Raw genomic sequence first — 26,723 nt, 5'->3', positions numbered from 1 at the left:
GAGAGAGAGAGAGAGAGAGAGAGAGAGAGAGAGAGAGGGAAGGGCGAATGCAATCTAGCATAGTGAGAATGCCTAGGATCTCAATAGATTAGGAAATGCTAATCTAAACCATGCTCTAATACCATGTGTAATGTTAAGGAGGGTATATTAGTGTTCCATTCATGGCAATGTAGCATGATTGGAGAGGTTAGTGTAGAGCTTGAGAGAGAGACAATTGGAGATTAGAGTAGATGCCAAAATTGCACACAAACTTAGAGTACAAAGAGCAGCTTTTATACAAGTTTTTCACATGGACCTTGCCTTTGACACATGCTTCTCACACACACAAGATTCTTCCTGACACACATCTCTTGCCTTTATCAATGGCACACACACATGTTCCACATGACTTCTAGATGAGGGTTTTTTTGATGAGTTTGATGTTCAACAAAATCCACAACCCCAATAGCACATCTTGCAATGGCTACATTTAAAGAAGATTCACTTTCTATCTTACGTGCCTCTTTATCTTGGGGGGGGCGGGGGGGCACACACATGTTTCACATGACTTCTAAACTAGGGGTTTTTTTCAATGAGTTTGAGGTGTGACAAAATCCACAACCCCAACAGTTGACTCTGCAATGGCTGCATTAGAAGAAGATTCACTCTCTTTTTTATCTGCCTCTTTAGCCTTTAGCTTAGGACATTGCTTTAGTAGGTGATCAAAAATCCTACCAAACACGTTGCTTAGCCTTGTTTTTTCTTGACATAGCCTCTTATAGCTGCAAAGCGACCAAAACATCAAACTTAACAACATTATCATTGCCCTCTGCAACAAGCCTCAACGTGGAAGCAAAAGTTTGATGTGTATATGATAAAGCATCCAAGAAACTTTACAAAATGGTCGAGAAGGCCTATAGCTATAAGTTTCTATTGGTATCTTTGCTTTTGGCGAGAAAAATATCCGTAGCATCTTCCTCATGCATGATCTTTGATATTTTTGCCGCATTATGATCCGCATAAAATCAAGCCAGAATGTCCCAAACCTGCGTTGCTATTTTGGCTGAATGAATGTGAGGAGTAATGGTGCACTTGATAGACAACACAATCAATGCATGATCCTGCACATCTCTACTATCCCAACAAGTCTATTCACCTATAGGTAAAACGACACTAGCAACAAGAGAAAAACTGCTAGAACTTGTAACATCCTCCATAGAACTTGAATCCAAAGAACTTGGGAGCACATCAAAACAATCCCTTGGAAACAAGTACATGCTACATCATTTAAGCCCACAACAGATATTTATCTCCATTTATCAAACAACAGATTACATCTCAAAAACATCATTGCTCTCAGCCATAGTGAAAGCCTGAAAGTGATGTAGAAAATGCCCACAAAATGACAAAATTGCTTTCTCAATACATGTAATAGTGGAAACAAAGGTCAAAATGAGCTCAAATCAAAATTGTGAGCACACTACATTAACCTGCTAACACTCACCAAAACTAACCAAGATTAGATAAAGTGAAAAAGAGGATCTTGAGAATGCTAGCCAATATGGCCTGGAGGATGCAACCTATTATGTACCAATTATTGGGGTTAGGGTTGCATGAATGTACACACGTCTTGGAGATGGAGAAAAAGCTCAAGGCATGCAATAGGGAATGCATTACTAAGTGTGCAAATACAAGATAAGATAGCCCTACAGTGATTGACATAATACAAAGTACGCGGGGAAAAAAGCATTCTAGTGAGGGGGAAAAAATTCCCAAATGGTTTTGTGTTCACACATCTCACTATCAAATAAATGGTAACATAGAAGAACTTCCCTTAAGGTATTGTTTCTTGAATGCTACGGAACTGTATAGACTTCCCTATGTGGATCATAAGGATTTTGCAGCCACATTATAGGATTTATACCGTGTCTTTTACTGTCCAACTATGCACATTCTTGTGAAGCAGTATGTTTCATCTCATTTGGTATGTCAAAAAATTGGCACCAACTACTTGGATCTTTGTATCCACTTCCCATTTCTGAAAAACAACCCTAGGAACATATTTTCAATGGATTTTGTGACTGGTTTTCACTTACTACTCATAAACATGATATGATATGAACTATTTTGTTTCCTTGTAAGAAAAATTTCATAGTACATGAAGCTACACTTGTGTTTCTCAACTTTGTGTTTTTGCATCATGGTTTACCAAAGATAGTGATTTTTGATAGAGATTCAAAAATTTACAATGCTTTTGGGACCAATTTATTTGAAAATCATGGCACTACACTTGATTTTAATGCTTCCTTTCTTCTTGGATCAAATGGAAAAACAAAATTCACTAATTGTACTATTATTGACATCCTTAAAGCATGCCTGCATTCTCAATCAAACAAATGGGATTACCTATATATTTTACAATTTGCATATAATAACACCAGTCATTCTACTATGAGTAAGTCAACCTTTGAGTTGTGTATGAGTATTCATGTCCTAGACCTACATCTCCTTTGTCTAACATTGTACCTCCTGCCGATAATTTTTCCATTGAATTTTATGAGATTTATGCTACCGCCCTATCCTTAAGTAAACATTCACAAGAACAACACAATGTGCATGCCAATAAGCATAGAAAAGCAGATGTTTCTAAGAAGGAGGATGATGCTACTTTGTGTATGAAAAGCATTGAATTAAGAGTGTTGAAAGTAATGCTTTTGTCAAACATGTTCCTTGATTCTATCATTCTTTTTAGTTTTTAGTTATCATTAATGATGTCCCCTTTAGGCTAGATTTACCATCACAATGCCTTTCAAATCAACCTTATGAGAACTTTTAAAACACACTACCCTCACATCCAATTTATGAAGATCCACCTACATTTGTAGATCAAGAAGAATAACTTTGACCCACATAAATTGTTGATCATGAGACCATTACTACACTCATTAACAAGGTTTATAATAGATACCTTTTGACTATTAAGTGGTCACCCAAGACAAGATGTCGGCTAGATGCCTAAAATAATTTTTTTGCAATTTTTTGGACCTTCTCTTTACTTTTTATTATTCACAAACTAGTTTATGTTTCCACTAAGAAACTAAGGATAGTTGCTATGTTTGGCGGGAATGATATTAGAAATTGTCCACCCTCCATGAATTCTATGTTAGATGTGGCTAGCAATAACAGGCATAGGGGATAGCTAGGCTTTGTGATTGCCAATTAAATTATTGTTGTCTTGATGAATTACCAATTAAGTAATTGTGAGACTGATGATTGTGTTGATTGAAAATTTTCAAGTTGAGAAGGAGGTTGCAAAGCCAATTACTTCAGCTAATTCAAGATCAATAATCAATCCATGTGGGCTTCATGCTCATTACTCTTTTTTTGTTCATTCACCAATCAACCATCTTGGCTTATTTACACACACTAGGCTAGAAAAGTTTTCAATAGGTGGTAACCATCTCTTGCAATTGGCTATGCAACTTTATATAAAAAGGGCCTTACTTTACTATTGTCAACAAATATTAAATGCTGATGATGTAGAGAGTGTCATGCAAGGCTTGGGGGTTAGATTTAGTCCAACACTTGTGTGATTTCTTCTCTCCTTGTCTAAGCTATTCTATGTGAAAGAAATCTTGTCACCATCTTCTTTTGTTACACTCTCTCCTACACTTTTATATCTAGATCTACATGTGCATGTGTAGCAAGCAGATGTTACACTATTTATGTTTTTGAAAGAGAGATGGTGAGAGGTGTGATGGATATTTGTGTGTTTAGAGCTTAGAGGAGGTTTCTAGGTCTCCCCTTCCAACAAGATGAACTCATATGATGGCATGACCTCATTCTGAAATTTCAAAAACCTTTTGAAAACATATGGTTGCTCTAACAATATGCACTAGATCACATCAACAAAACTTCCACAAGTTCACTAGGACTACTAGTATCCCAAATTTAAAGAGTAAAAGGAGCTTTTTTATGGTAATACTTAACCAATCGAAAGAACATATATTTTCTAGAATAAAAAATCAACAAGATAAACAGAAAGTGTATGCAAGTGATAAAGAAAAACAATTAATAAAGCAAAAATACCTATTGTTAGGGAAGGTATGATCCAAGCATCACTCTAAAAAACTTTGGCAACATTTGGCCCACTTAATTGCTTTTGGATGTACGAAGGAAGGCTTCTTTATGGAAAGAGAGAATATGGGAGACAAATTTATGGACGTCTTTCTTGATAACAAGGTTGAGAGTATTAAGTGTTATACTTGCTCTATTTCACCACTATTAAGTGGAATCTCACAAAGATTCCAAAAATTAAACCACCCTTTAGACCTCCCCCTATATCTAGTGCTCACCTGCATGCCTCCTCTATGCTCAAATAAGAGCAGAGAGAGAGAGAGAGAGAGAGAGAGAATTGGCACAAATAAGGTATCAAAAAAAATTTGTGGACAAGGGTTCAATATTGGTTGGCCTTTAAATAGCATGGCAACTCATCGTTTTGTATTGTACTCTCCTGTACATAGAAAAGCTTGTCATGGAACTCCTTTGTTGGCACACACTAATTGTGCAAGCGAGTCATTATGGATCTCAAGAAGATAATGATTCGACTGCAATATGATGTTTTTATCCATCCATTTACCATAAATCCATCTTCTTTTCTCCCTCCCCACTTACCTAACATCTGTGCCAATTTTTGTGTAGAGAGTCAACCAAGCATCTTCATTCATCTACCTCACTTATCTCTTTATCAACATGTGGGCTTTTCACACAAGTAAAATGCATTCAAGTTGGCATAATGCTGACTAAGACATAGTCAATAGCACTAATTTTACTATTGAATAGCACAATTACATGTGGAGGAAGAGACCAGAGGTTTTGGAGGAATGGAAGCACCATATGGTAACTCTTGTCCGTCCCATGGATCTTGCATTACTTCTGCAACAAAACTGCACTTTCTTGTCTTAGAAAGAAGACATCTCTAATAGAGGCCAAATAAATGCACCCAAATTGAAAAATCTTACAGCTTGATAGGAGGGTCTGGTCGATCTTTGCTCAACCTCACACGTTGCATCTTATCTAGAACCGTTAATGAATGGTTTTTCACTTTGCCAAAAAGAGTGTGCTTGCCATCTAAGTGAGGACACTACCATCAAAATACCCACAATAAAAACAAGAACCAAGCCTTACAACAAATATATCAAAGTGTGGAGCGACTCTTGTCGGTAAACGTGTGATTGGATGCAATGTCATTGTGTGAGAAACTTTGCTTTACATGGTAGTGTCATATAAAAGTGTGGGAACGGTGGCTATTTCTCAAGTACAATTATACACTAATACTTTTGAGAGAATGCACATTTTGCGGTGGTGGTGTGTATGCCAAAGCAACATCTCATGTTAATGCCATCCATGTAGCACACAAAGCAAGTGCATAGGCAAGCATACATGTAGCACACATGCATAGACACACATTTTGCGGTGGTTGTGTGTATGCCAAAGCAACATCTCATGTTAATACCATCCATGTAGCACACAAAGCAAGTGTGGCATATGCAAGCATACATGTAGCACACATGCATAGACCCATGAAAAATCTCCGCTACATTATAAATGGCTAATGGATTTCAACCTCTATTGATGTGGAATGCACCTGAGCAAGCGAAAGCATGGAGGAAGGAACGAGGCCATGAAATAATCACGCCGAATCCTACCATGTCTCTTCTTATGTGCATAGATGCTATTTTGGTTTAGTCTCCTTCTATGAGGAAGGAGAGAGATCTCTTTTCACTTTTCAAAAAGAATACAAAAGGTACAAAAAACCAACTTACAGGATTAAAAATGATGAAAAACTGAGAAGAATTTGTGTTTCTCCCAGCATTGGCCATGGAAACCATTCCCTTTCTATCATGGCTATGTTTTGCACAAATCTCATCCGGAAAGACGGGACCATAGATGGAAAATCCACCTTTGCCTGTACTTGTTGGATCTCCAGATTGGCACATGAAGCCAGGAACTACTTTCTGTTTGAAAACCAACACTTAAACTCTCATTGATCATGTACATATAATAATGAAAAAAGCTCCTTGAAAAATGAGTACCATATCTTACATGAAATAGGATTCCATCATAATAACCAGACTTACAAAGCTCGATGAAATTTCTGCACGTTCTATACACAAACAAAAATTAGAGCCAGAAGTGTAGAATTCAAGCCATGTTTTTTTCATCTTGTTATGCAAGAGTAATATGAATCGACAAAGTAGAAACCGCAACCTAGCGTAACCTCCATTGCTAGATGTAATAAAAATTGTGTTGGGCCCAAACAAAAAGAAGGGGAAAAACCTCCATGTACAAGAATGCAACCACTAGCCACAATGAGAAAAATTCCCATTGCAAAGATTTCAATCATGCATGATTACATGGTTAAAGCCAAAATGACTTGATGATTTTCTATCACACAAATCCTGAAAACCATTAAGAGTACAAAAATCTCCTACTCTCACACAAGAGAGTCATCGAAAGCATGATGTGTAAGAAGAAAGAAAAGAAGCTTGCAACATGGAAGTATCTCACAAATTGATTACATGCATGCAAATGGTGAGTTTTCGCTAGTCCAGTCAACTCTGAGATATAGTCCCTTCAAGAGAGCTATGCCCATTTATTTATATATTGGCACCCAAATTATACCAAGAGATGGTCATCTGTCCACAACTAAAAAGCAAGACCACCCATCATGACTAGGTGTTAAAATGGAGCTTGTTGAGCAAAGATTACAATAAGCAAACCATCTTTTTTAGTCTCCAAGGCATAATGTTGCCTCAACATATACATACATATCTTTTTTGACCAAACAAACGAGTTTGATTCTGCTCAAAATGAATGCAAGTGATATACTTAACACATCCAAGTCAAAGGTAGTTTACTGTTTATAGTACAAATGATAACAAAGTGGCGAAGCGCTTCATAACGCGTGGGAATCTGCCCAAAAGTTTGAACCATGTCCCAAAAACAGAAAGTAAAAAAGCTTCAATAAAGCTACAAGGGCTATATGTAAATGCACAATGGAGAACTCGTATCTAGTGTGAAAACATTTTCAGAATGCAAAGGCCAACCTGGGAGTGTCTTCTACAAAAAGGTCGATGTCCAAAACTCCGTGAGAGCAAGTAATAGTAACAGACATATCACGCTTGCAGTCATGAAAGAGAACATCCCATTGCAAAGCTGGCCTTCCAAAGGACAAGAGTTCGAATCGAGCTTGTATGTCTTGGTGCTGTAGCCGTTGGCCTTCATGAAAACTCGACACCCTCGCTTACGTAATCCATATCGTGTGCAATGACTCTTTTGCCTTTTCAAGCATTTGTTGCACCTACGGTTGCCCTTGATCTCAAACACCATGCAATTAAATTTCCTCAAAGAAAATGTGCGCGCGCGCGCGTGTGTGTGTGAGAGAGAGAGAGAGAGAGAGAGAGAGAGGTGGGTGTGCCATACCACTTTTCATCGGCAGTGCACCCTTGCGAGAACGCAAGACCATTACACACACACACACAAGAAGATTGAGAAATCTTCTCATGTAGGGAAACGGAGTTTTTTTCAGTGTTTTTCATACAATGCATAACATCATGAGCTTCTGCTTGAGAGGCACCGCATACCTACCTAGGTACGATTGGGGGCAGGGGACCGCCGGCCTGGTAGGCACCGCATACCTAGCTAGGTATGCGGTGCCTCCTTCACAGAAATCACAATGTGGGAATTATTGTGAGAATTTGTCCAAAACTTCTTGTGACATGAGAGTAGAGTGAGATGGCATGAACAACTGCACTACTCATTTGTTTTGCTATTTCGGGGGGTGGGGGTGGGTTGGTTTGGATTCATGTTTAGTGAAAAAACTAGTTGATTTGACCCGCCTTACAGTAGGAGTTATTTATATCTTATAATATGTACAAAGGCGAAATATATTTTAGGATGTATATAAATTGTGGCCTTTATTATCAATATGATCTTACAAATATACTATAATAACACTGCAATATATATTTAGTGATACTTTTATAATTATTTTGTTGTTTCTTATAAAGATTTAATCATTGATATGAAAAATGATGACTACCTTTCAGATAAACCACTATGCTGGTTTATGGTTTATAAAGTCCTTGCTACACTTCAATGGATAAATTTTTAGATTGTCGATCCATTTTTTCTTCTTTTTTTCTTGCATTATATCTTCATATGTAGTCACAATGGGCTTCCTAACAATTGAACTTTTCTTCAAATAGCCTTTTGTCCAACAGGCTTAATCTTGTGAGATAGCTTTAGAGACTAACTACCACTCCACTTTTGGGTTCACGATGGATACCTCACATTTACATCTTTCATGTGAATGTGTAGACATGACACTAAAGAAGGCGCATTGTATCTTCATTCTCGTGTTCTATGGCATCATTCATGGTTTCCAATTAAGTTATGTTTGTACCAGAAGTGCAAATAGCAAGACTCAAACGCAACATTGAGAGCATGCTCCTCCAATATCTTCATCGCTTTTCGCATTACAATCATATAATTTATAGCTATAGAAACATCTTAGCTTCATTACCTTGTTAACATTTCATTTGAAAGGCCCCTCCTTGGTTATGCCTAAGTTTTGGCTTTCTGTCATGTTCATCTTTGGATGTGTTGGGCACCTATTGTAGGTAGTGGATGCTCTCTCGGGGTGCACTATTGATTACCCCCTATATCATGTGCATTTGCGGAGAAATTTAAACCCCCCTTTTTTAACATGTTTGAAAGAATAAAATGACCCCTTATTTAAGGAAATTTTCCAAAATGCCGGAGTCTGTACTGGTTCATTTGTGTTAGTCGAGTCCCATGTTGTTCATGTTCTACTATTGAGTCGCTGTGTTTGCTTTGTTTTTCATTTGCCTACAGTGTTTTCAGTGTTTTCATGCTCTTGGAGTGAGGTTTCACACAAATTGCACTCAGGAGCACCCATTGTAGAGAGCGCTACACATTATCTCCGCTCCAGGTGCTCTCATTTTTGGCACGCTCCTCCGTCGAAAGTCGAGTCGAGGAGCTACCTATTCTGTTGGTTTAGATTGGTCTAGGCCTGCTTCAGCTTGGTCTCGTACAGTTTTCCTCGACCTGCTTGTCTAGTCTCTCGTCCTAGTCTAGTCATCTCTCGTCCAGGTCTAGCCAGTTGGTCTAGTCACCCGCCCTGGTCTAGTGGAGTGTGGACCAGGGTTCAGTAAGTTAAAGGTCTTCGTGCCCAAAACTTGGGTGGGCTTCTGGCTACTGCATGACACATACAAGGCAATCAAAAGAGCGACAAAGCCCACTACTAAGTTCTTTGAAGTACTACCACATGAATCGTCAACCCTTTGTGCCAAGTAGAAGTCCACCAACCCCATTACCTCTACCTTCCCACACGGCTACCTCCATTCTCTCAACCACTTCTACATCTCCCCGGTCACCTTTCCCAGTGAAGTTCTCGCCCACTTTGTTATAGCAAGCTCTTGAGCAACAGGCTCTTGCGCAGACGGCCATGTAGGAGCTCAGAAGCGTTCTGGTTAAGGTGAACATCAAGTTTCTGACTTTCAAAGGTCTCTCCACAGAGGATACCGACGACCATGCTTGGAGATTTGTTTCCTTCTACAGGGGTCATGGCCTCAACCGAGAAGACGCCTTCCTAGTACTCTTCCAATCCACCTTGGATGGATTAGCAGATAAATGGTACAATCAGCTTGCAGAAAACCACTTTACGACTTGGGCCACATTAAGACAACAGTTCTATGAAGCTTTCAAACCAGGGGACTTGTTCTAGATGAGTTGGCCAACCTGATGCTCCAGCCCAATGAGACTTTTGTAGAACTCATGACCAGAACAAAGTCTCTCATTGCCAAGCTTCCTCAGCAACCATGTGAATTTATGGTCAAGAAGTGGGTAGATAAGGCTCTTTCTAAGACTTCTCAATAAAACTCAGAGAGAGTCTCAGACGTGAAGCCACTCTGGAGGAGTTTGTTGCTGTTGCTACTAGGATAGAGGGGGCAAGGAAGCTGCTTAAATGACTCTCCTTAGGTAGAGACTACCTCTGTACTCCTGGAAAGTCCATTTGACCCCTTGACTTCTTTACGTAGGGAACTAGAAGCCCTAAAGTTATAACGAGCTCTTCAAGAGGAGAGGTCCTTCTCTCTTAGCGAGGAGAAGCCTCCACATCACGAGGCTTTGGAACAGATCAAGTGCGAGCTAGAAGATCTTAGGTCTCAACAGGAGACTAAGTCTATGGTTTGGTGTAGCTCATGCTGCTCTCCAGGGCACCCTCCAAATGCCCCCTTCGGGCTTATTGCCACTTCTATGAAAAGTCTGGACATGAGGACAAGGATTGCTACTCTATAAAGGGATTGCAACAAATACAACAACGTCTCAGTCCTACTCTCCAACACAGGTTAGCACCTGCATCCAACATGGTTTTCCCCTATGGCCATTCGCACTACATGCCATGTAACCGACTTGGACACTCCAAGTCAAGAATCAATCGCGACAGCACCAAATAACCACTTCAAAACAATTCATAGATGACAATAGATTTGCACTGGCCCTGCGGAGTTCCGTGCCTAGAGATATTGGCCCCAAAGACTGGCGCCCCTTTCGGTATTTCTTTATGTATTAAAAATCAATGTTAGAGTACAAGAGTGGTTAGGGTTTCACTCTCAGACTCTGCGTCCAGATGCTCTCAGAAGTGAGGCCCTCACCGCATATAAAAAGGTTACAAGGGATGCCCAAAAGCAGAGCCTTGAAAGCAAAAGCAGTTTCTCTCTCTCTTTCAATGAGAGCCAAAAAAAAATAAAGCAAGTTCTCTTTCTCTCTCTTCCAATTTCCTTGCATAGCCAAAAATCACTCAAAATTTGCGTCGCTGATGCTTTTTTCCCCACCTCCGTGATTCACGTCGCAAAATCTGGAGCTACTGCCACGTGGCACTAGCGCCAGATTAGGGTTTCCAGCCAGAAGTAGGGTTTTCAGAAAATTAGGGTTTTCTGAAATTAGGGTTTGCAAAAAATTAGGGTTTTTGGCAGAAATTAGGGTTTCTGCTATCGGTAGCCACGTCATCACTTTGTAACATACCCCCCTCTTGAAAGCATTGTAATCGACCGCGATTAAGCCTACAAAGCTGACAAAAGCCATAAACCGTCTTAGCAGACAATTAGTACCTACGTACTAGGAGCACACATTTAGCACATGTACCAAATCGATAGTCACATCACACAACATCACAGGACATCACCAGACAGCGCAGGACATCACATGACATTCAACATTCATTCGGATCTTAGAGCATGATTTATCGGCAATGTAGCTAGCAATCACATCTAGGTCCAATCGGGACCTCATCTATGTCCGATTGACTATCCCTATTGCAACCATGTCTATTCGAGATCAATCAGACCAAAATGCTACAATCATTTCGTCTATCAGTTCCTGCACTTAAGAGAAGTCAAGAACAAATCAGTATCATAATCAGGAATTCCATTTCATAAAGTCATACAGCAGAATACTGTCAGCTTTCAGTATCCCTGAAGCTTAAAGAGACATCAGTGACTCTAGTATCTAAATCAAGGCATCTATTGACAAAGGAGCAGAGCGACTCCCCTCTTGTGCATCCCACTGCACCAGATCTCCGGCCAAGCTGAATTCTGGGTTCCGTTTGAAATAGACTATGCTAAACCAAAAGCATCGAGGTAAAGTTTCACAATTTGAGGAGTATCTGCTAGGTCCTCCTCCTCCATCCACTTCGCATCCAATGTAGGATAGTTCTTGAACTTAACCAAGAACCGCCTTCGGACTTTACCTTTAGTCTTCGTATCCTTACGTGCCAAAATCTGTTCAGGAACAAGGATCTCCTCGTTTTCTTCCACTTCGGGTTGCTCATCAGGCTCCCCATCATAAGGCACATCACCCTTAAAAGGTTTAAAGAGACTCACATGGAATGCATTGTGAATCCTCCAAGTATCTGGTAGTTTCAATCGGAAGGAGACATCATTTCTCTTTTCAGTGATCTGGAAAGGTCCATAGTATCGCATACTAAGCTTTGGAAAAAGCCTCTCCTTTACCTTTTTCTTCCGTAGAAAGCCTTCTCAAAACGTAAGAGCACCCAATCATCCTCCTTCAATTTCATGTCGCGACGATGGCGATCCGCTGCCTTTTTCTGTCGTTCTTGAGACTTCTGCAAAGTCTCGTGAACCTTGGCAAAAGCCGTATCCAAATCTCGCGTATATTCATCCGCTTCAAAGATCTTATCTTTCGTGCTTAGGAAGGGTGGAACCTCTGCAGCACCTTCATCAATCTCAAATGGTGCCTTCCCCGTCGAAGAGTGTATCGTGTTATTGTAGGCAAATTCCACAAAGGTAAGTACTTTTCCCATTGAGTCTTCTGATCAGAGATATAAGACTTCAATAAATCTAGACCCACTGAATTTGCAATCTCAAATTGCCCATCAGTCTGCGGCGGGTGGAACGATGACGAGAATTGCATCCACGTGCAATGTTCTCCCAAATTGCCTTCCAAAACAAACTCGTAAATCTGGGGTCTCTGTAGGAGACAATCGTCTCAGGCATGCCATGTAATCTGAAGATCTGGGCCACAAACAGTCTGACTAAGTGATCCGGCTTGACTGTTTTCTTCACTGGAATGAAATGAGCATGTTTGCTAAATCTGTCAATAACACTCCAGATACCATCGTGACCACTCTGTGTTCTCGGGAGATAAAAAATGAAATCCATCGCAATACTTTCCCAGGGGCGGGTGGGTTTGGGTAAAGGCTGTAACAATCCCTATGCCTTATGTTTGTCAAACTTGACCTTCTGGCATACTAAGCAACTGTGCACAAACTCTTCCACATCCTTTTTGAGTCTCGGCCAAAAGAAGTATCTCTCTACCCCCTTGATGGTGGTAGCAATGCTGCGGTGACCCGTAAAAGGTGGACAATGGCATTCAGTCATAACCTTTTCCCTCAATGGCTGTGTAACGCACAACATAGTCTTTTTCATCAAGTAGCCTTCCCGAAGGGAGTATCCAGCTATTGTCTCCCCATCCCGTATCCGTGTGAAAATATCTGCAAAATCTGTATCTGTGGCATACTGATCGACCATATCCTCGAAGCTCCTATGATGTATCGCGGAAATAGCCAGAACCAACGGCTTCCGAGACAAAGCATCTACCACCACATTCTTCTGTCCCTGCACATGGACAATCTGGAAGTGAAACTGTGACAAGATGTTTGCTCACCGCATCTGCTTTTCCGAAAGCTGCTTCTGTGACAAGAAGTAGCGCAAACTCTGATGGTCTGTAAAGACAGTAAAATCCCCTTGAGTAGGTAATGCCGCCACCGAGTAAGAGCATGGATAACCGCCAAAAGCTCTTTCTCATATATCTGTGCTGTCATCTCCGGCCTAGAGAACAATCGGCTCTCGTAAGCAATGACATGGCCTTCTTGCATCAAGACCGCACCCAGACTACGACCACAAGCATCACAATATACTTCAAATGACTTCTGCAAGTCCGGCAAAGTCAAACTGGTCCCAGATTCAATTTCTCTTTCAATGTCGAAAAGGCAATCACCTCTGTGGATCCCCATGAGAAAGGGACTCCTTTTTGTGTCAAGACATGCAAAAGGGAAGCAACCTCTGCAAACTTTCGTATGAACCGCCTGTAGTACAAACACAGTCCCAAGAAGCTTCTAACTTCATGGACTATCTTCAAATCCGGCCAATCACGGATAGTCTCTATCTTGGCCGGGTCCATTTGCACTCCAGTTGCTGAGACAATGTGTCCCAAAAAGTGTATCTCTGGTAGGAAAAATTCACTTTTCTTTGCATTAATCACTAACTTGTGATCTCGTAATGCCTCAAAGACCTGAAGCAGATGATTTCTGTGTTCTGACTCATTCTTGGAGAGAACAATGATGTCGTCAAAGAAAGTGCCAACAAATGTTCTGTACTCTCGAAAAATCCTGTCCATCATCCGGTTAAATGTCGCAGGAGCATTGGTTAAGCCAAAAGGCATCACCAAAAACTCAAATAACCCAAAAGTAGTCCGAAAGGCTGTCTTGTAGACGTCTCCCGACACGATTCGGATATGATGATATCCACTCTTCAAGTCAATCCTGCTAAAGCACGAGGATCCCTGTAACCTGTCGAGTATATCATCGATCCTAGGAATCGGAAATCTGTTCTTGATGGTGATTTTGTTGAGAGCTCTATAATCGATTCACATCCTCCAAGATCCGTCTTTCTTCAAAACCAACAACACTGGAGAGCAATACGGTGAAGTACTAGGCTGGACAAGACCCTTTTCCAAGAGGTCTTTCACTTGGTTCATAATCTCTTCATTCTGTGCTCGGCTCACAAGGTAAGGTGGCCGGTTCGGTGGTGTGCTTCCAGGTATTAGATCAATGGTATAATCTTCAAGACGAGTAGGTGGTAACTCTCCTGGTAGGCCCTCGGAGAAGCAATCGGCGTGAGAGTGGAGAAAATCTTGGCGTTCTTGATCAAGTTTAAACATATTTGTCCTATCCTTATCGCTCAATTCTTTCATAAAGATCGAGTAAACAAACAGACTGGATTTCATTAATTTTGAAATGGCCGAAGCCGATACAATAGGGACAGACTCGCCCTTCAGTTTAATATCAAGTACAATTGTTCTGCCCTTTTCTATAGTCAAAGTCGCTTTTCTCGCCCGATAATCGACCACGGCGTTGTTCTTGTGGTACCAGGGAATCCCTAAGAGAACATCACAACCCTCCAAAGGCATTATGAAAAAGTCCTCATGCCCCAAATACTCCTGACAATGCAACCGAAGTTTGCCAATGACACGTGTAATGGCTACATCCCTACCGGGTGCCGCTAGAACTGCCTCTGCAAGTGGTCCCATCCGATCGGGAGTAATCTTGAGCCGCGCCGCCAATTCTGGTGAAATGAAGTTGGCCTTGGCTCCTCCATCAAAGAAAATCAGGGCCTCTTGATCTTTCACTTTGCCCCAAGCTCGGCAAAGTTCTTACTCTCATCCATGGTGTCGGGATCGGTACCCACACAATCTGGAACCAGTCTTGTTTTCATCTTGCCTTTTCGTCCACGTTCCTCAGCTGCTCTTGAACTCTCAAGCTTGTCGTCGTCCTTATCATTATGTTCTTTCTGTGCCTTTTTAGGGCACTTCGTGGAGATGTGTCCCTGTTCCCCGCATCCAGAGCACTTCCCCTCCTCGATGAATCGAGCTCTCTCCTGAAGAGTAAGCTTGGATCGGGCATCCTTTTTCTCTGGGTTTCTCTTTTTCTTTCTACTTTCATTCCCAGAAGTCTGTTCGGCTCGTTGTGTCATGTTCTCATCTGTGGGGTAAGTCAGACTGCCAGAGTGAATGGCAAAGCCCGGCTTCGCATGACTCATCAACTCCTGAATAGAAGCTGACTTCTGCTCCAAGCAGTGATCTCGGATCTCTGTAGGTAGACCCAAGGTGAACCGCTCACAACGAGATCTTCTTGAATGAAGAGGCGGGTAGAAAAGAGCTCCAGAATCTTTCACAATAAGCATTGATTGCATCTTTCTTGGTCATCGAAGATGGTTCCAAGCAGCTCGTATATGTCGTTCATATTCTTGTGTCAACCAAGAAGAAATAAATAGCTTTTTAAATTTCAGCCATTTAACTGGCGCAGTCTTGTTTAAAAGAAGTGTGGACCACCAAGTACGAGCATTCCCCTTAAAGGTAAGAGGTAGCTCTCTGAATCTTGGAGTGCTCTGAATAGCGTCCTGTGAAAGCGATGTCAAACTGCTGTATAAAAGACAAAGCCTTCGAAGCATCTGAGTATCCTGAAAAAGTATCAAACTTGATTGAGTGGCCACCTTCCTTAAACTCTCGAACTTTCTTGCTTTTATCTTCGAGAAAGTCATACTGGTTGGCTTTGTAAAAATTCTTCTTGTTCGCATAGAAGTTTCCATCATCAGAATTTGAGCTGTCTGTAGACAAGTCCTCAGTAGAACTGTCAGTCTCTGGGCGAGATTTAGCCTTCTTTGCCTTTTTCTTGCCCTTTCTGAAGCTTTGTTTCTCGCTTCACTTTTTACCTTTTCTGTCTTCTTCGCTCGAATCTGAAGAGCTAGAAGAACTGTCAAAAGAAGAAGAAGAAGAACTGGGTACTCCTTCAAATCGAACACGCTTCTTCTGTTTCTTTGCCTTGTCAAAAGTCGACTGACGACCCAAATATCCCGGGAAGTCAGTGCTTTTCTTTTGCTTTTTGCCATGCTTTTTGGCTTTCTTTTGTGCGTCAAAAAGCTGAGCAATGCGTGCATCAACCACCTGATGTAATTCCTTCTCTAAATACTGTTTGTGATCAGAAGGTTTCTTGAGAGCGGGTTCCAGGGGTGGTGTAGTGGTTTTCTGCCACTGTGCATGCACTTCCTGAAAAGAAGTCTGGCTCATATATTTTGCCAATTTCGGATCCTTCGCAAAACTGAGCATCATCTTGTTGCATCGTCGATCAATTGACGACGCTTCATCTCTCTTTGCTCCGCCTGAGTAGGCCGAGGCGGGCCATACTCTCTGTCTAAATCTTCGTTGTGATCCCTGCCTGCATCTCTAGATGCAGAGGGAGTCGACTGATCCTTGCGTGAAGCCATAGGTGCCGTGGAAAAAAAAATTGGGGATCGAATTTTCCGTAGAAGAGAAATCGGCCGTGCTCTGATATCACTGTAACAGACTTGGACACTCCAAGTCAAGAATCAATCGCGACAACACCAAATAACCACTTCAAAACAATTCACAGATCACAATAGATTTGCACTGGCCGGGCTGAGTTCCGTGCCTAGAGATATTGGCCCCAAAGACTGGCGCCCCTTTCGGTATTTCTTTATGTATTCAAAATCAATGTCAGAGTATAAGAGCGGTTACGGTTTCACTCTCAGACTCTGCGTCCAAATGCTCTGAGAAGTGAGGCCCTCACTGCATATAAAAAGGTTACAAGGGATGCCCAAAAGCAGAGCCCCAAAATCTTGAAAGCAAAAGCAGATTCTCTCTCTCTGGCGCCAGATTAGGGTTTTCAGCCAGCAGTTAGGGTTTGCAGGAAATTAGGGTTTTCTGAAATTAGGGTTTCTGGCAGAAATTAGGGTTTCTGTTGTCGGTAGCCACGTCATCACTTTGTGACATGCCACCCTAGTTGAATACCCCTCCTCTGCAAGGTATGCCAATAACTTTTTTGTCTCAAAGTTTTTATCATGCCAATGCTCCCTGCGCTATGACCATGGGAGATAGCCACTGAGAGTGCTCCACTGGTACCATGATCCCTGCTTCTTGCATTTTTTCTAGATCTTTCTTGATGACTTTTGCATACTTAGGGTTGAGCTTCTAAGCTCGGCCTCTAACTGGCTTAGCCCTTCAACCCGAGGGATAGTATGTACAACAATTCTGGTGGAATTCCTTCCCTCTTTGTAAGACCAAGCAAAAGCATCTTTAAAGGAGTGCATAAAAGAGACTACCTGATCGAGTAGTGCGGGATGAGGCCCATAACCAAGTGGCTAAGAGGATGTGCTGAGGGTCGTCAAGGTCGCCCAGGTTGATTTCTCTAACGGGGTCAGGAGGTGTAGCTGGTGAGGGTGCATCAGAAGATGAAGATTGAGCCGCCTCTTGGAGCTTTGAGACATCATGGGCTGGTGTCTGATTGATGTAAAAATCAGCATACTCTTCTTGTAACCATCCTGGTGGAAGCTCCTTGAAGGGTAAGTCCTCAAACACAACACAAAGCTTTTTCGTAGTCGGGGAGTCAGACACAAAGGAGGCTAAGGGAACAAGTGAGGTGTTGGTGAACTCTGGCAAAGGAGATTTCTTTCCCCTTTTATGGTTTGTAATGGGATCATCAAGGCCGATGGCTTCCATCAAGGGGGAAACTGCAGTATAATCCTCAGTGATTGTCACACTTGCTTCTGAATGATGTGGCTCACTGGTCGCAGCTGGAGGAGCAGGGGAAGAGGCGTGAGGATTGAATAGAGACCACATAGCATGGCAACGATGTGGTAGCCTCCAACCAATGACCTAGGTCTTCGGCGGATCCGTCAGGTTGGATAGGCTGCTCCAGGTCGGGGTTAAACTCCACTGACAAAGGACTGATGAACTACTAGATCCATGCCTCCTTCGAGTCGAATTGGTTGCATTGGGAAGCCAAGAGTATGTATCCACATGGCGTCGTTTCCCCAATCATGAAGTGTTTTAGTGTGCCGTAGCCATGGTCCACCGACGAGCAAAGGAAATACTCCCCTGAACCTCGGGGAGACGAACCACAACAAAATCCAAGCTAAAGGTGAAGTCTTGTACCTGCAGAGGCACCTTGTCCACTATGCCCACTGGGTAGACTGCCCTCTGGTCGGCCAATGTAACTGTGAAGGGAGCAAGGCGGGTAGGCTGCAGACCTAAAGCAAACATAGTGAACTCCGGCATAAGATTGATGCCAGATCCACCATCGACTATGACACCAGAGAATTGACGCCCAAAAGAATAGATACAGTGAGACGAGGACTCACCGATTACGACGAATTGTAAGATGGTTCATCATATTGCTTGAGTTCGACTTTACTGTAATGGTTAAAAAGGTGGCTAACTCACCAAGTGTCATGTGCACATCTAACCCTATGTGCATGTAGACAAGCTACTTCAAGTCTAGGGTTCAGGTCAGCTTAGGAAGTGTTCTGGCACCTTTGTGAGCCTGTGGCGCAGGCCATGCATGTCCATGCACTTAGAGTAGTTGCATATCCTTTGATTGTACACAACATGATCATCAACATGACATTCGGTACCCATCATGAGTATTTTACAGTGCATAGAATCCATTTTCCCAATTTCTCCATTTTTCACTTATCATTTCATAAGAGTGACTTTGTTGGAAAACTATAAGAGTGACTTTGTTGGAAAACTGGGTAGGGCAAATTTTGCTAAGTCACTATATAAGAAACCTAGCGCTAGCACTTTTTGGTAGAAGAGGCAAGAGAAGTTCCAGCAACTTGCAGTGCACCTTCTCAGCAAGACCGGCAGGAGGCCCTAGCGTTTCCAGCCAATAGGAAGCAGATAGCGTTTTCAGGTTGCAGATTAGCTGGCGATTTTGCTACACATAAACTGGTGTTTTCAGTTTGTAGATTCAGCCTAGTGTTTGTGGATTTAGGCGTTTGACCAGCCCCAACACATCAGCGTTTTCAGATTTAGCCCGATGTCCGCAAATTTCAGCATCTGTGTTTTCAGCGCATCGCCGTCGCGTCGTCGCCATCGCCGTCCTCGCCGACACAGTGTCAAAGATCAGTAGCAAGATAGCGTTTTGTAGATTTCAACCCCTAGCGTTTTCAGATTTCAGCCCGTCCTTGTCGTCATCATTGTCGTCAGCATCGTTGGCAAGTCCATTGCATCTAGACCATTGTACCAGATTTGTGCAATCAATAGCATAGACCTCTCTCGCCATAGAGAAGGGGACCCTTGGAGGAGGATTTGAGAACAGTCTGGTGTCATATTCTTCTCTCTCTCTCTCTCTCTCTCTCTCTCTCTCTCTCTCTCTCTCAATCTCAGCACCTTCATTCACAGTAGCATTCACTTTGTTTGTGATCATTGCATTCTCTCACTAAAGGAACGGAAGGCTCTCCCTTTCGTAAGTAAAAGGAACCCTTCAACACAATTCGAAGCACTCATCTTGAGCAAAGTAAACATTCACTTCCGTTGCACCTGACATTGGTATCAAAGCTTTGGCAGCGTTCTGCATCACTCAAGGAAAGAATCACAAGATTGTTTTTTTTTGCTTGTTGTGGTCGCACGTTACCTAAGTCCACTTGGGCGTGTCGATTTTTGTTTTGAAGAGTGACATGTAATCCAAGAAAGAAGGGCTTGTCCAGCCTCCCCTTGTTCCTCTTTTCACTCATTGAGAGCGGACCGTGCACTTAGCGGCCGGCCAATCGACGTGAGGTGGGAAAAAGCAACTTTGGTGTAACGCAAGGCCGCTAAAGGGTGCGCCCGCAGGGAAGAGTTGAGTTCGGGTAAGAGAAAAGCCTTCTCAAACACCGATTGCAAGCTACAATACCTCAAGAACCTCAAGACCCCAAGAACCTCAAGAACCTCAAGAACCCAAGTTCCTCCTGAACTTAAGTACCCAAGATCTCAGTGTATGGTCATCACCTGAAGCGGAATGGATACTTTATGTGAAGGTGATGAGCCTGGAGATGGTGACAAAGAATTTTTCCCACAAGGAGGATTTTCCAACCCTCCCCCTTCCCTATCTACGCCACTGGTTGCACCAAATCCTATGGAGGCTTTGGTCAAGTAGATGATGGACATGATGCTACAACAAGAGGCGTAATGCGCCTGGAGATGGTGATAAAGAATTTTTCCCACCAGGAGGATTTTCCAACCCTCCCCCTTCCCCATCTACGGCACTGGTTGCACCAAATCCTACGGAGGCTTTGGTCAAGTCGATGATGGACATGATGCTACAACAAGAGGTGCAATGCGCCGCCTTGGATCGCGACCGCAAAGAAAGAAAGGCAGCCTTGGAGCATGAGCGTGAGCAAGCGCGCTTGGTGACCGAAGAAAGAACTGCAGCCTTGGAGCGTGAGCGTGAGCAAGCGCGCTTGGTGACCGAAGAAAGAAGGGTAGCCTTAGAGCGTGAGCGAGAGCAAGCGCGCTTGGCAGTCGAAGAAAGAAAGGCAGCTATTGAGCTTAAGCGTGAGCAAGCACACGAAGCCCAACGCATAGCGGCCGAAGACAGACGAGCGGCCTTAGAATTAGAACGTGAGGCACAAAGAGACCAACACATACAAGAGTTGGTCCTATAGGTACTCACCTTGAAGTCCGAGCCACTCAAGGACGTGGACAAATCATCAGGTAGCACAAGTTGAGAAGCGGATTCCAACAACCCTGTCACTAAGAAGTTGACGTTCAATAAGTATGACGGTAAGATGGATGCTAATGTTATTCATTCTTGGTTGCATCAATTTAATGCTTACTTTGCGACAACTAAGAAAACAGGAAACAACAAAGTTTTTACGGCAGCCATGTATCTTGCCGGTGATGCCATTAATTGATATCATGCATGGCAAGAGGCACAATTGACCACGCATCTAGAGGAAGACGAAGAAGGCGTGCCCCTTTCCTTCAATTAGGCCGACTTCCAAGACAAGCTCAAGGCGCGGTTTATGCCACCTCAGTACTTAGCGCGGTTGAAAGAAGATTGGCGCAATTTAAAGCAAAATGATGTGCCAGTCATGTCTTTCTCTAACTGTGTTTTGCAGCTCGGCACCCAATTACGCAAATCGGATGATGAGCGCAAAGAGGCATTCCTTTTCAGATTGAACAAGTATATCAAGTTTGATGTAGAGGTATTCGACCCCGTGGATCTCAACAAGGCAGTAGCAATTGCTCTCTCCCAAGAGATGAAGTATAACAAAGGAAAGCCTAAGGAGAACAAGTCTTCTCACAGTACCTCTCAAACTCCTTAGACACCACAAAACGAACGGTAACTCTTCTAGCCAATCTTCCTTTAATCCTTCGGAAAAGAACTCTCAAAATGAATCTAAGGGTAAAGCTAACACACTTGCTAAACCTAAGCTCACCCCATATGAAAAAGTTGCACAAGGAATTATAGGAGGATACATCACGCCAGAAGAAGAAGAAGTCATTTATTCTAAGGAAGGTCGATGTTATCAATGTCATGTCAAGGGTCATGTAAAGAACACATGTCCTAAGAACCCATCCAACGAACGTAAAGACCCGACAGAACCCACATCCTCTGTTAATGCCATAAATGAGAACACTAGTGCGTCCCAAGTTTCTCATGATCATCTAGTTGATGAGACTCTCATGAAGTGTTATGGTCATGTGAATGGTCAACGTATTGTGATCTTGTTTGATTCTCGTAGTATGCATGATGTGATTGGTGACTCTCTTATAGACAAAACCTGCTTGGAGGTTAGCAAGACATCTCCTCTCGAGGTGTTGGGCTTCGCTCCCGGTATGGACTCTCTCATTACACGAGAGTGCATTCTGCTCGCAAACTTGGCGTGGATCATGTGCAACACTGATTCCTGATGCAGGCTGAGTTGGCATGATGTCGTTGGCAGCTATTCATCAGTATTCTCGCTGTTGACTTGGCACGAATCTCACAACGATTGCTAGCAAGCATTATGGTGTAGGGAATGGTCGCTTAGTGACTATTCCATGAAATCAGGGCGACTGGCAGATGTCGGGAGCACTGATTACAGGAACGACTCCCGGCCTTCAAGAGTCGGGGGGAGGGGGGCCAATAGTGACGAGGGTTGAACAATGGCCACGGATGAACTAACGAGGGTGCAAGTCCTAAAATATTGGACGGGCTTTCCATCCCCAAGGCGGTGTCTAAGGTCTCTAATTGGGATTGAAATCAGTGACAAAACCTTCACCTTGCGAGAGTAGGCCGGGCACCATGCCCGGCCCCCCGGCTCGCTAAAGTAAAAAAAAACAATGGCCACACAGCGGTGAGAATCGTTATGCATAGGAATGCCAGTTTCCATGCAGCTCCAAGCCGTGATCAAGCCTTGTTACAGAGCATGCCTCCTGATCAGCACAGTCACACTGGACCAGGATAGTGGCGCCATGACTTCCTGCTTAGGTAATTCCCTTTTCGTTGCATCGCCGCTCCCTGACACTAGCACCGGCGGCTGGATTAAGACAGCATTACAACCTCTATGATAGCTGTGGCAGTCGATGGACCTGGCCAGCAAACCAAGGCAGTGAAAAGCCTGAAGGAGGGCTTCCCACATGCGCATATTACGTGGGAAAGGTCATTGGACGATCTTTCCCGGCCGTCAACTGTCCAGGGGGAGGGGGGCCAAGGTAGCGTACAGTGCATGCAAGCGCCAGGTCCAGTGTGCTGCACCTAAGCGAAAGAAGGTCATGCACCTGAGAACAGGTGCAACTGAGCAGACTGAGCCCTGAGCTTACCTGCACCTGAGTACTGAGGAAATGAGATACAGATATTTCGGGTGCTGATGTGGAAGCTGCTCGTCGCTGCAAGGATTTCTGAATTCCAGTGGCTGAGGTGTCGGTTGCTCATGGAGTTCTGACTGCTGAGGTGTCGAGCGTACGTCGTTGCTGTCGTTTCTTTGTGACGGCAGCTGAGTTGGCAGAAATCTGGCAGCCATGCACATGGATTACTGCACATAACGCATGCTAAATGAACGGTCCAGATGTGCAGCCCCCCGACCCTGGACCTTGACGGTGATGAATGGACAGCGGTGCAGATACTCTGTCCCCTGACCCCCAACTGTGACGGGTTTGGTCCATTCTGAAAACTTCACAATTTCTCCCCTCAATCTAAGAACATCGATCATGATTTTCGCATTATGAAAATTTTATTCAAAAGGACATTAATGAAATGCAGAAAGGACTCTTTCTCACGTTCCTTCATGCAGAGAATCACATAGATAGAAAGTTTTGCAGGAATCGATGGCACATACACGGGTATAGTAAAGTCGGAAAAGCACGGAATGGCATTAAGATTGCAAAATTAATCTACCTCAAGCTTTAAATGCCTTGACAAACAGGTCGAGCCCAATCTCTATATTTCTGTTCTCATCTCAATGTGTGCGGGCAGAGAGAGAGAGAGAGAGAGAGAGATACCAAATATCACAGTTGACGGTACCAATTGCAAATATCACAGATGACTACTCCACCGTCTTCCTCTACTTCGTTGCTATGCTCTGGTGGTGATCATTTCCTTCTTAACTGACAGCTCAGGAGCACGCAAGTGGAATGCAAAAAACAAACACATGCCCTTCTCCTCGCTTCATCCTGCAAACACAACGTTCCTCTCCTTTAGCGTCGACGACGGTTAACCGTTTTTGGGCTAATAAAGCCTCCGTGATGACTTCCCCCTTAAAAAAAAAAAGAAAAAAAAAAAAAGAGAGAAAACAGTAAATTGTTTTAAAAAAGAGAGCAAAGGAAAGTACAAGACCTCAAAGGAAGGGAAAGAGGCGATCCCATCAGGAGAGGTTAAAGAAGACTGCAAGCATCAACCATTAAGGCTCTTTCTCTAGAGTGAGCTGACATCAATCCATCTCTCCATTGGTGAAAGAGAAGACTTCTTTGAATAGCATACAAAGGATCTGTAGGACATCCTAGTAAAACATAGGTAGCCTTAGACTCAAGAACACTAAATAAAGCATCCAGCCTTTGAATCCAGGCAAACCAAATGAAGGCATTCCTCAGTCCATATCAGTCAAATTTTGGAATGCTTGGATTGACATTAAAAAACTCTGGCATTTTCCTAATGATCTTCTGGCTAACCCTGATTTCTATATGCAAGATTCAATCTGCTTTGGTCAGATACCTTATAAGAAGGGTCTTGTTCTCACCATCCATTAGGAGAAAGTTGGACTCACTTTTGGGCCCTGTAAGAAGTGTCACGTCGGCTTAGAGAGAGAAAATGAAAATGTTAAATTGTGCATTTTATGTGATACTTTTCTGCGCAACAAAAAGCCAAAATGACATTCTTTGGTAGGTGGCCGCCGTCTTTATCATTCTTATCCTTCGTTCTCTTGTCAGGAATCCAAGTAACCGTATGACTAATGATTTGAAATGCCAACTTACAAGCTTTCCCTCCAGAAACATAAGCCACATGAACTATATCAACTCTAAACTTGAGAATATGGCCTTCCCTCCCAAAACCTGAGATATTTCATAAGTTTCGAGTCTCCGTCTTCTTCTCTATCAACTCTAAGAATGGAGAACGCTTCTTTTCCTGATGAAAACACTAATTTGAACTTGCAATCCTCAGCCCTTTCATCTTTAACAATTACCCAAAGAAAGAACACACATCATCTTCATGTTGATGTATTGCAAAAGTACGCACCGTTGCAGAAACATAGGAGGGAGTCTTTCTTATCTCAACGGGAGAAAGAAATTAGAAGGACAAACAAGGAACATCATTTTGATTTGTGGACCGATGGGTCTATTTATCCAAAGGATCCTACGACACATGCGCCACCTCCCTTTGCTAATATCACTAACCTCTTACATTTCACAGGCGATGGCAAGGATGGGCTATTGGGATACACCGAACATTTGGAAATGAGAGGATTGAATGTGGAAAGGCAAAGAAACTTAATGAAGTATGCTCTCAAAAGATTTCACCAAATAGAGAGACAATCCAAGGCCTTGAGAAGAAGATCACAAGTTTGCGAGAGAAAGACGCCATGCTTGGTAGTCCGAAAAGAAAACAAGATTTGTGCAACATTGAGAACATGAAGGTTGTGTTAAGAAATAAGAAGTAGCTAAATAGATAATTGAGTAGATTACTTAATGGAAAGAGACAGATTTATATACACGAGATTATAGAGTAGAGAGAGAGAGAGAGAGAGAGAGAGAGAGAGAGTACACACGATATACGTGGTTCACCCAATGTGGGCTACGTCCACGGGAAAGCAGCCACTCAATGGCTTTAGTACTTCAAAACAAGAAGTAGTTTACAAAGGGATTATACCCTTAATGGAGCTCCCGCCTTGCTTCACTCTCACCACCTCACACTCACCTTGTTGCATCAACTTCACACTATGAAATGTGTGTAGAAATGGCCTCCTTTTATAGGCCAAAAGGGCTGCCCTCTCTTATGAGAGACAGCCATGTGTAGCCGCCCTTGTGCGAATAAGTCCAAATCGGACCCTCCAATCCGCCCATGTGTGGCCGCCCTTGAGAAGACAAGTCCGCTTTTGAATTCGGCCACCGGTCATTGAATTCGGCCACAGGCCACCGGCCATTGACTTCCGACCACCGGCCACCGGCCATTGACTTCCGACCACCGGCCATCGGCCATTGACTACCGGCCACCGGCCAACCGACCGGTTGTTTTCCGACCACTGTTCGGCCGCCGTCCGACCATAATATTCCGGCGAAAAAGAATATTCCGACGAAAAAAAAAGTATCGGGGGCCTCCGCCCCCGAGACCTTTAAAGTTGCCCCTGATTCTTGTCCGTGAAAATTTTGGTTTCCGATGAGTGATTTTCCTTCACGCACGATGGCTTCTCCTCATAATGGGGGCCTTATAAATGTGCGCTTTTACCACAGAAAATGACAAGGGTAAATCAGGCTCCATACTTAACAATCTCCCACTTGGAGACTGATCTCCAAACCAAACCTGTGACTGCTTTCCATTTTGGCTTCTTATCCTTGAATGCCGATTGAAGATGAGCAAAAGCTCAACTTCTCCTTGTTGACCACCTTTGTAAACATGTCTGCAGGATTTTCACTTGTATGCACCTTTCCTAGCTTTAGTTGTCCCTCTTCCAAAAGAGTGCGTATGAAGTGATATCTCACTTCAATGTGCTTTGCCCTTGAATGAAAGGCTGAGTTCTTCGCAAGATGGATAGCGCTTTGGCTATCACTGTACAAGACACAATTGTCTTGTTTGAATCCAAGCTCTTCTAAGAATCTGTGAAGCCACAGAATTTCTTTGCTTGCCTCCGTCATTGCTACATACTCTGCTTCCGTGGTAGAAAGTGAAACCACTTTCTGCAGCTTTGAAGCCCAGCTTACTGTTGTGCCTCCAACCGTGAACACATAGCCAGTAGTGCTCCTTCGAGTATCTTTGTCACCTGCCATATCTGCATCAGCATACCCTTCTAGAAAAATATCAGTTCCTCCAAAATACAAAGCATTTGTTGTTGTCCCTTTTAGATACCTAAGTATCCACTTCACAACTTGCCAATGCTCTTTACCTGGGT

The 26,723-nt window shown here is 43.0% G+C and overlaps 1 protein-coding gene across 1 annotated transcript; it reads right to left on the bottom strand.

The window, feature by feature from the left end:
• Window positions 1-4,231: 4,231 nt before the first annotated feature.
• LOC147453390 (peptidyl-prolyl cis-trans isomerase ppi1-like) lies at window positions 4,232-23,823 on the bottom strand. The gene is made up of 6 exons (XM_086517126.1): window positions 23,626-23,823; window positions 7,089-7,342; window positions 6,085-6,145; window positions 5,805-5,996; window positions 5,001-5,122; window positions 4,232-4,925 (listed from the first exon to the last, which is right to left on the bottom strand). Exons 2-6 carry the CDS (start codon window positions 7,154-7,156, stop codon window positions 4,811-4,813), a joined length of 558 nt encoding a protein of 185 aa, XP_086373252.1. The 5' UTR covers window positions 7,157-7,342; window positions 23,626-23,823; the 3' UTR covers window positions 4,232-4,810.
• Between the last annotated feature and the right edge of the window lie 2,900 nt (window positions 23,824-26,723).

This window comes from Adiantum capillus-veneris, chromosome 7 (genome assembly GCF_014529385.1).
Source record: "Adiantum capillus-veneris isolate H3 chromosome 7, ASM1452938v2, whole genome shotgun sequence".
Taxonomy (NCBI): domain Eukaryota; kingdom Viridiplantae; phylum Streptophyta; class Polypodiopsida; order Polypodiales; family Pteridaceae; genus Adiantum; species Adiantum capillus-veneris.
This window is presented reverse-complemented; position numbering and strand designations above follow the sequence as displayed.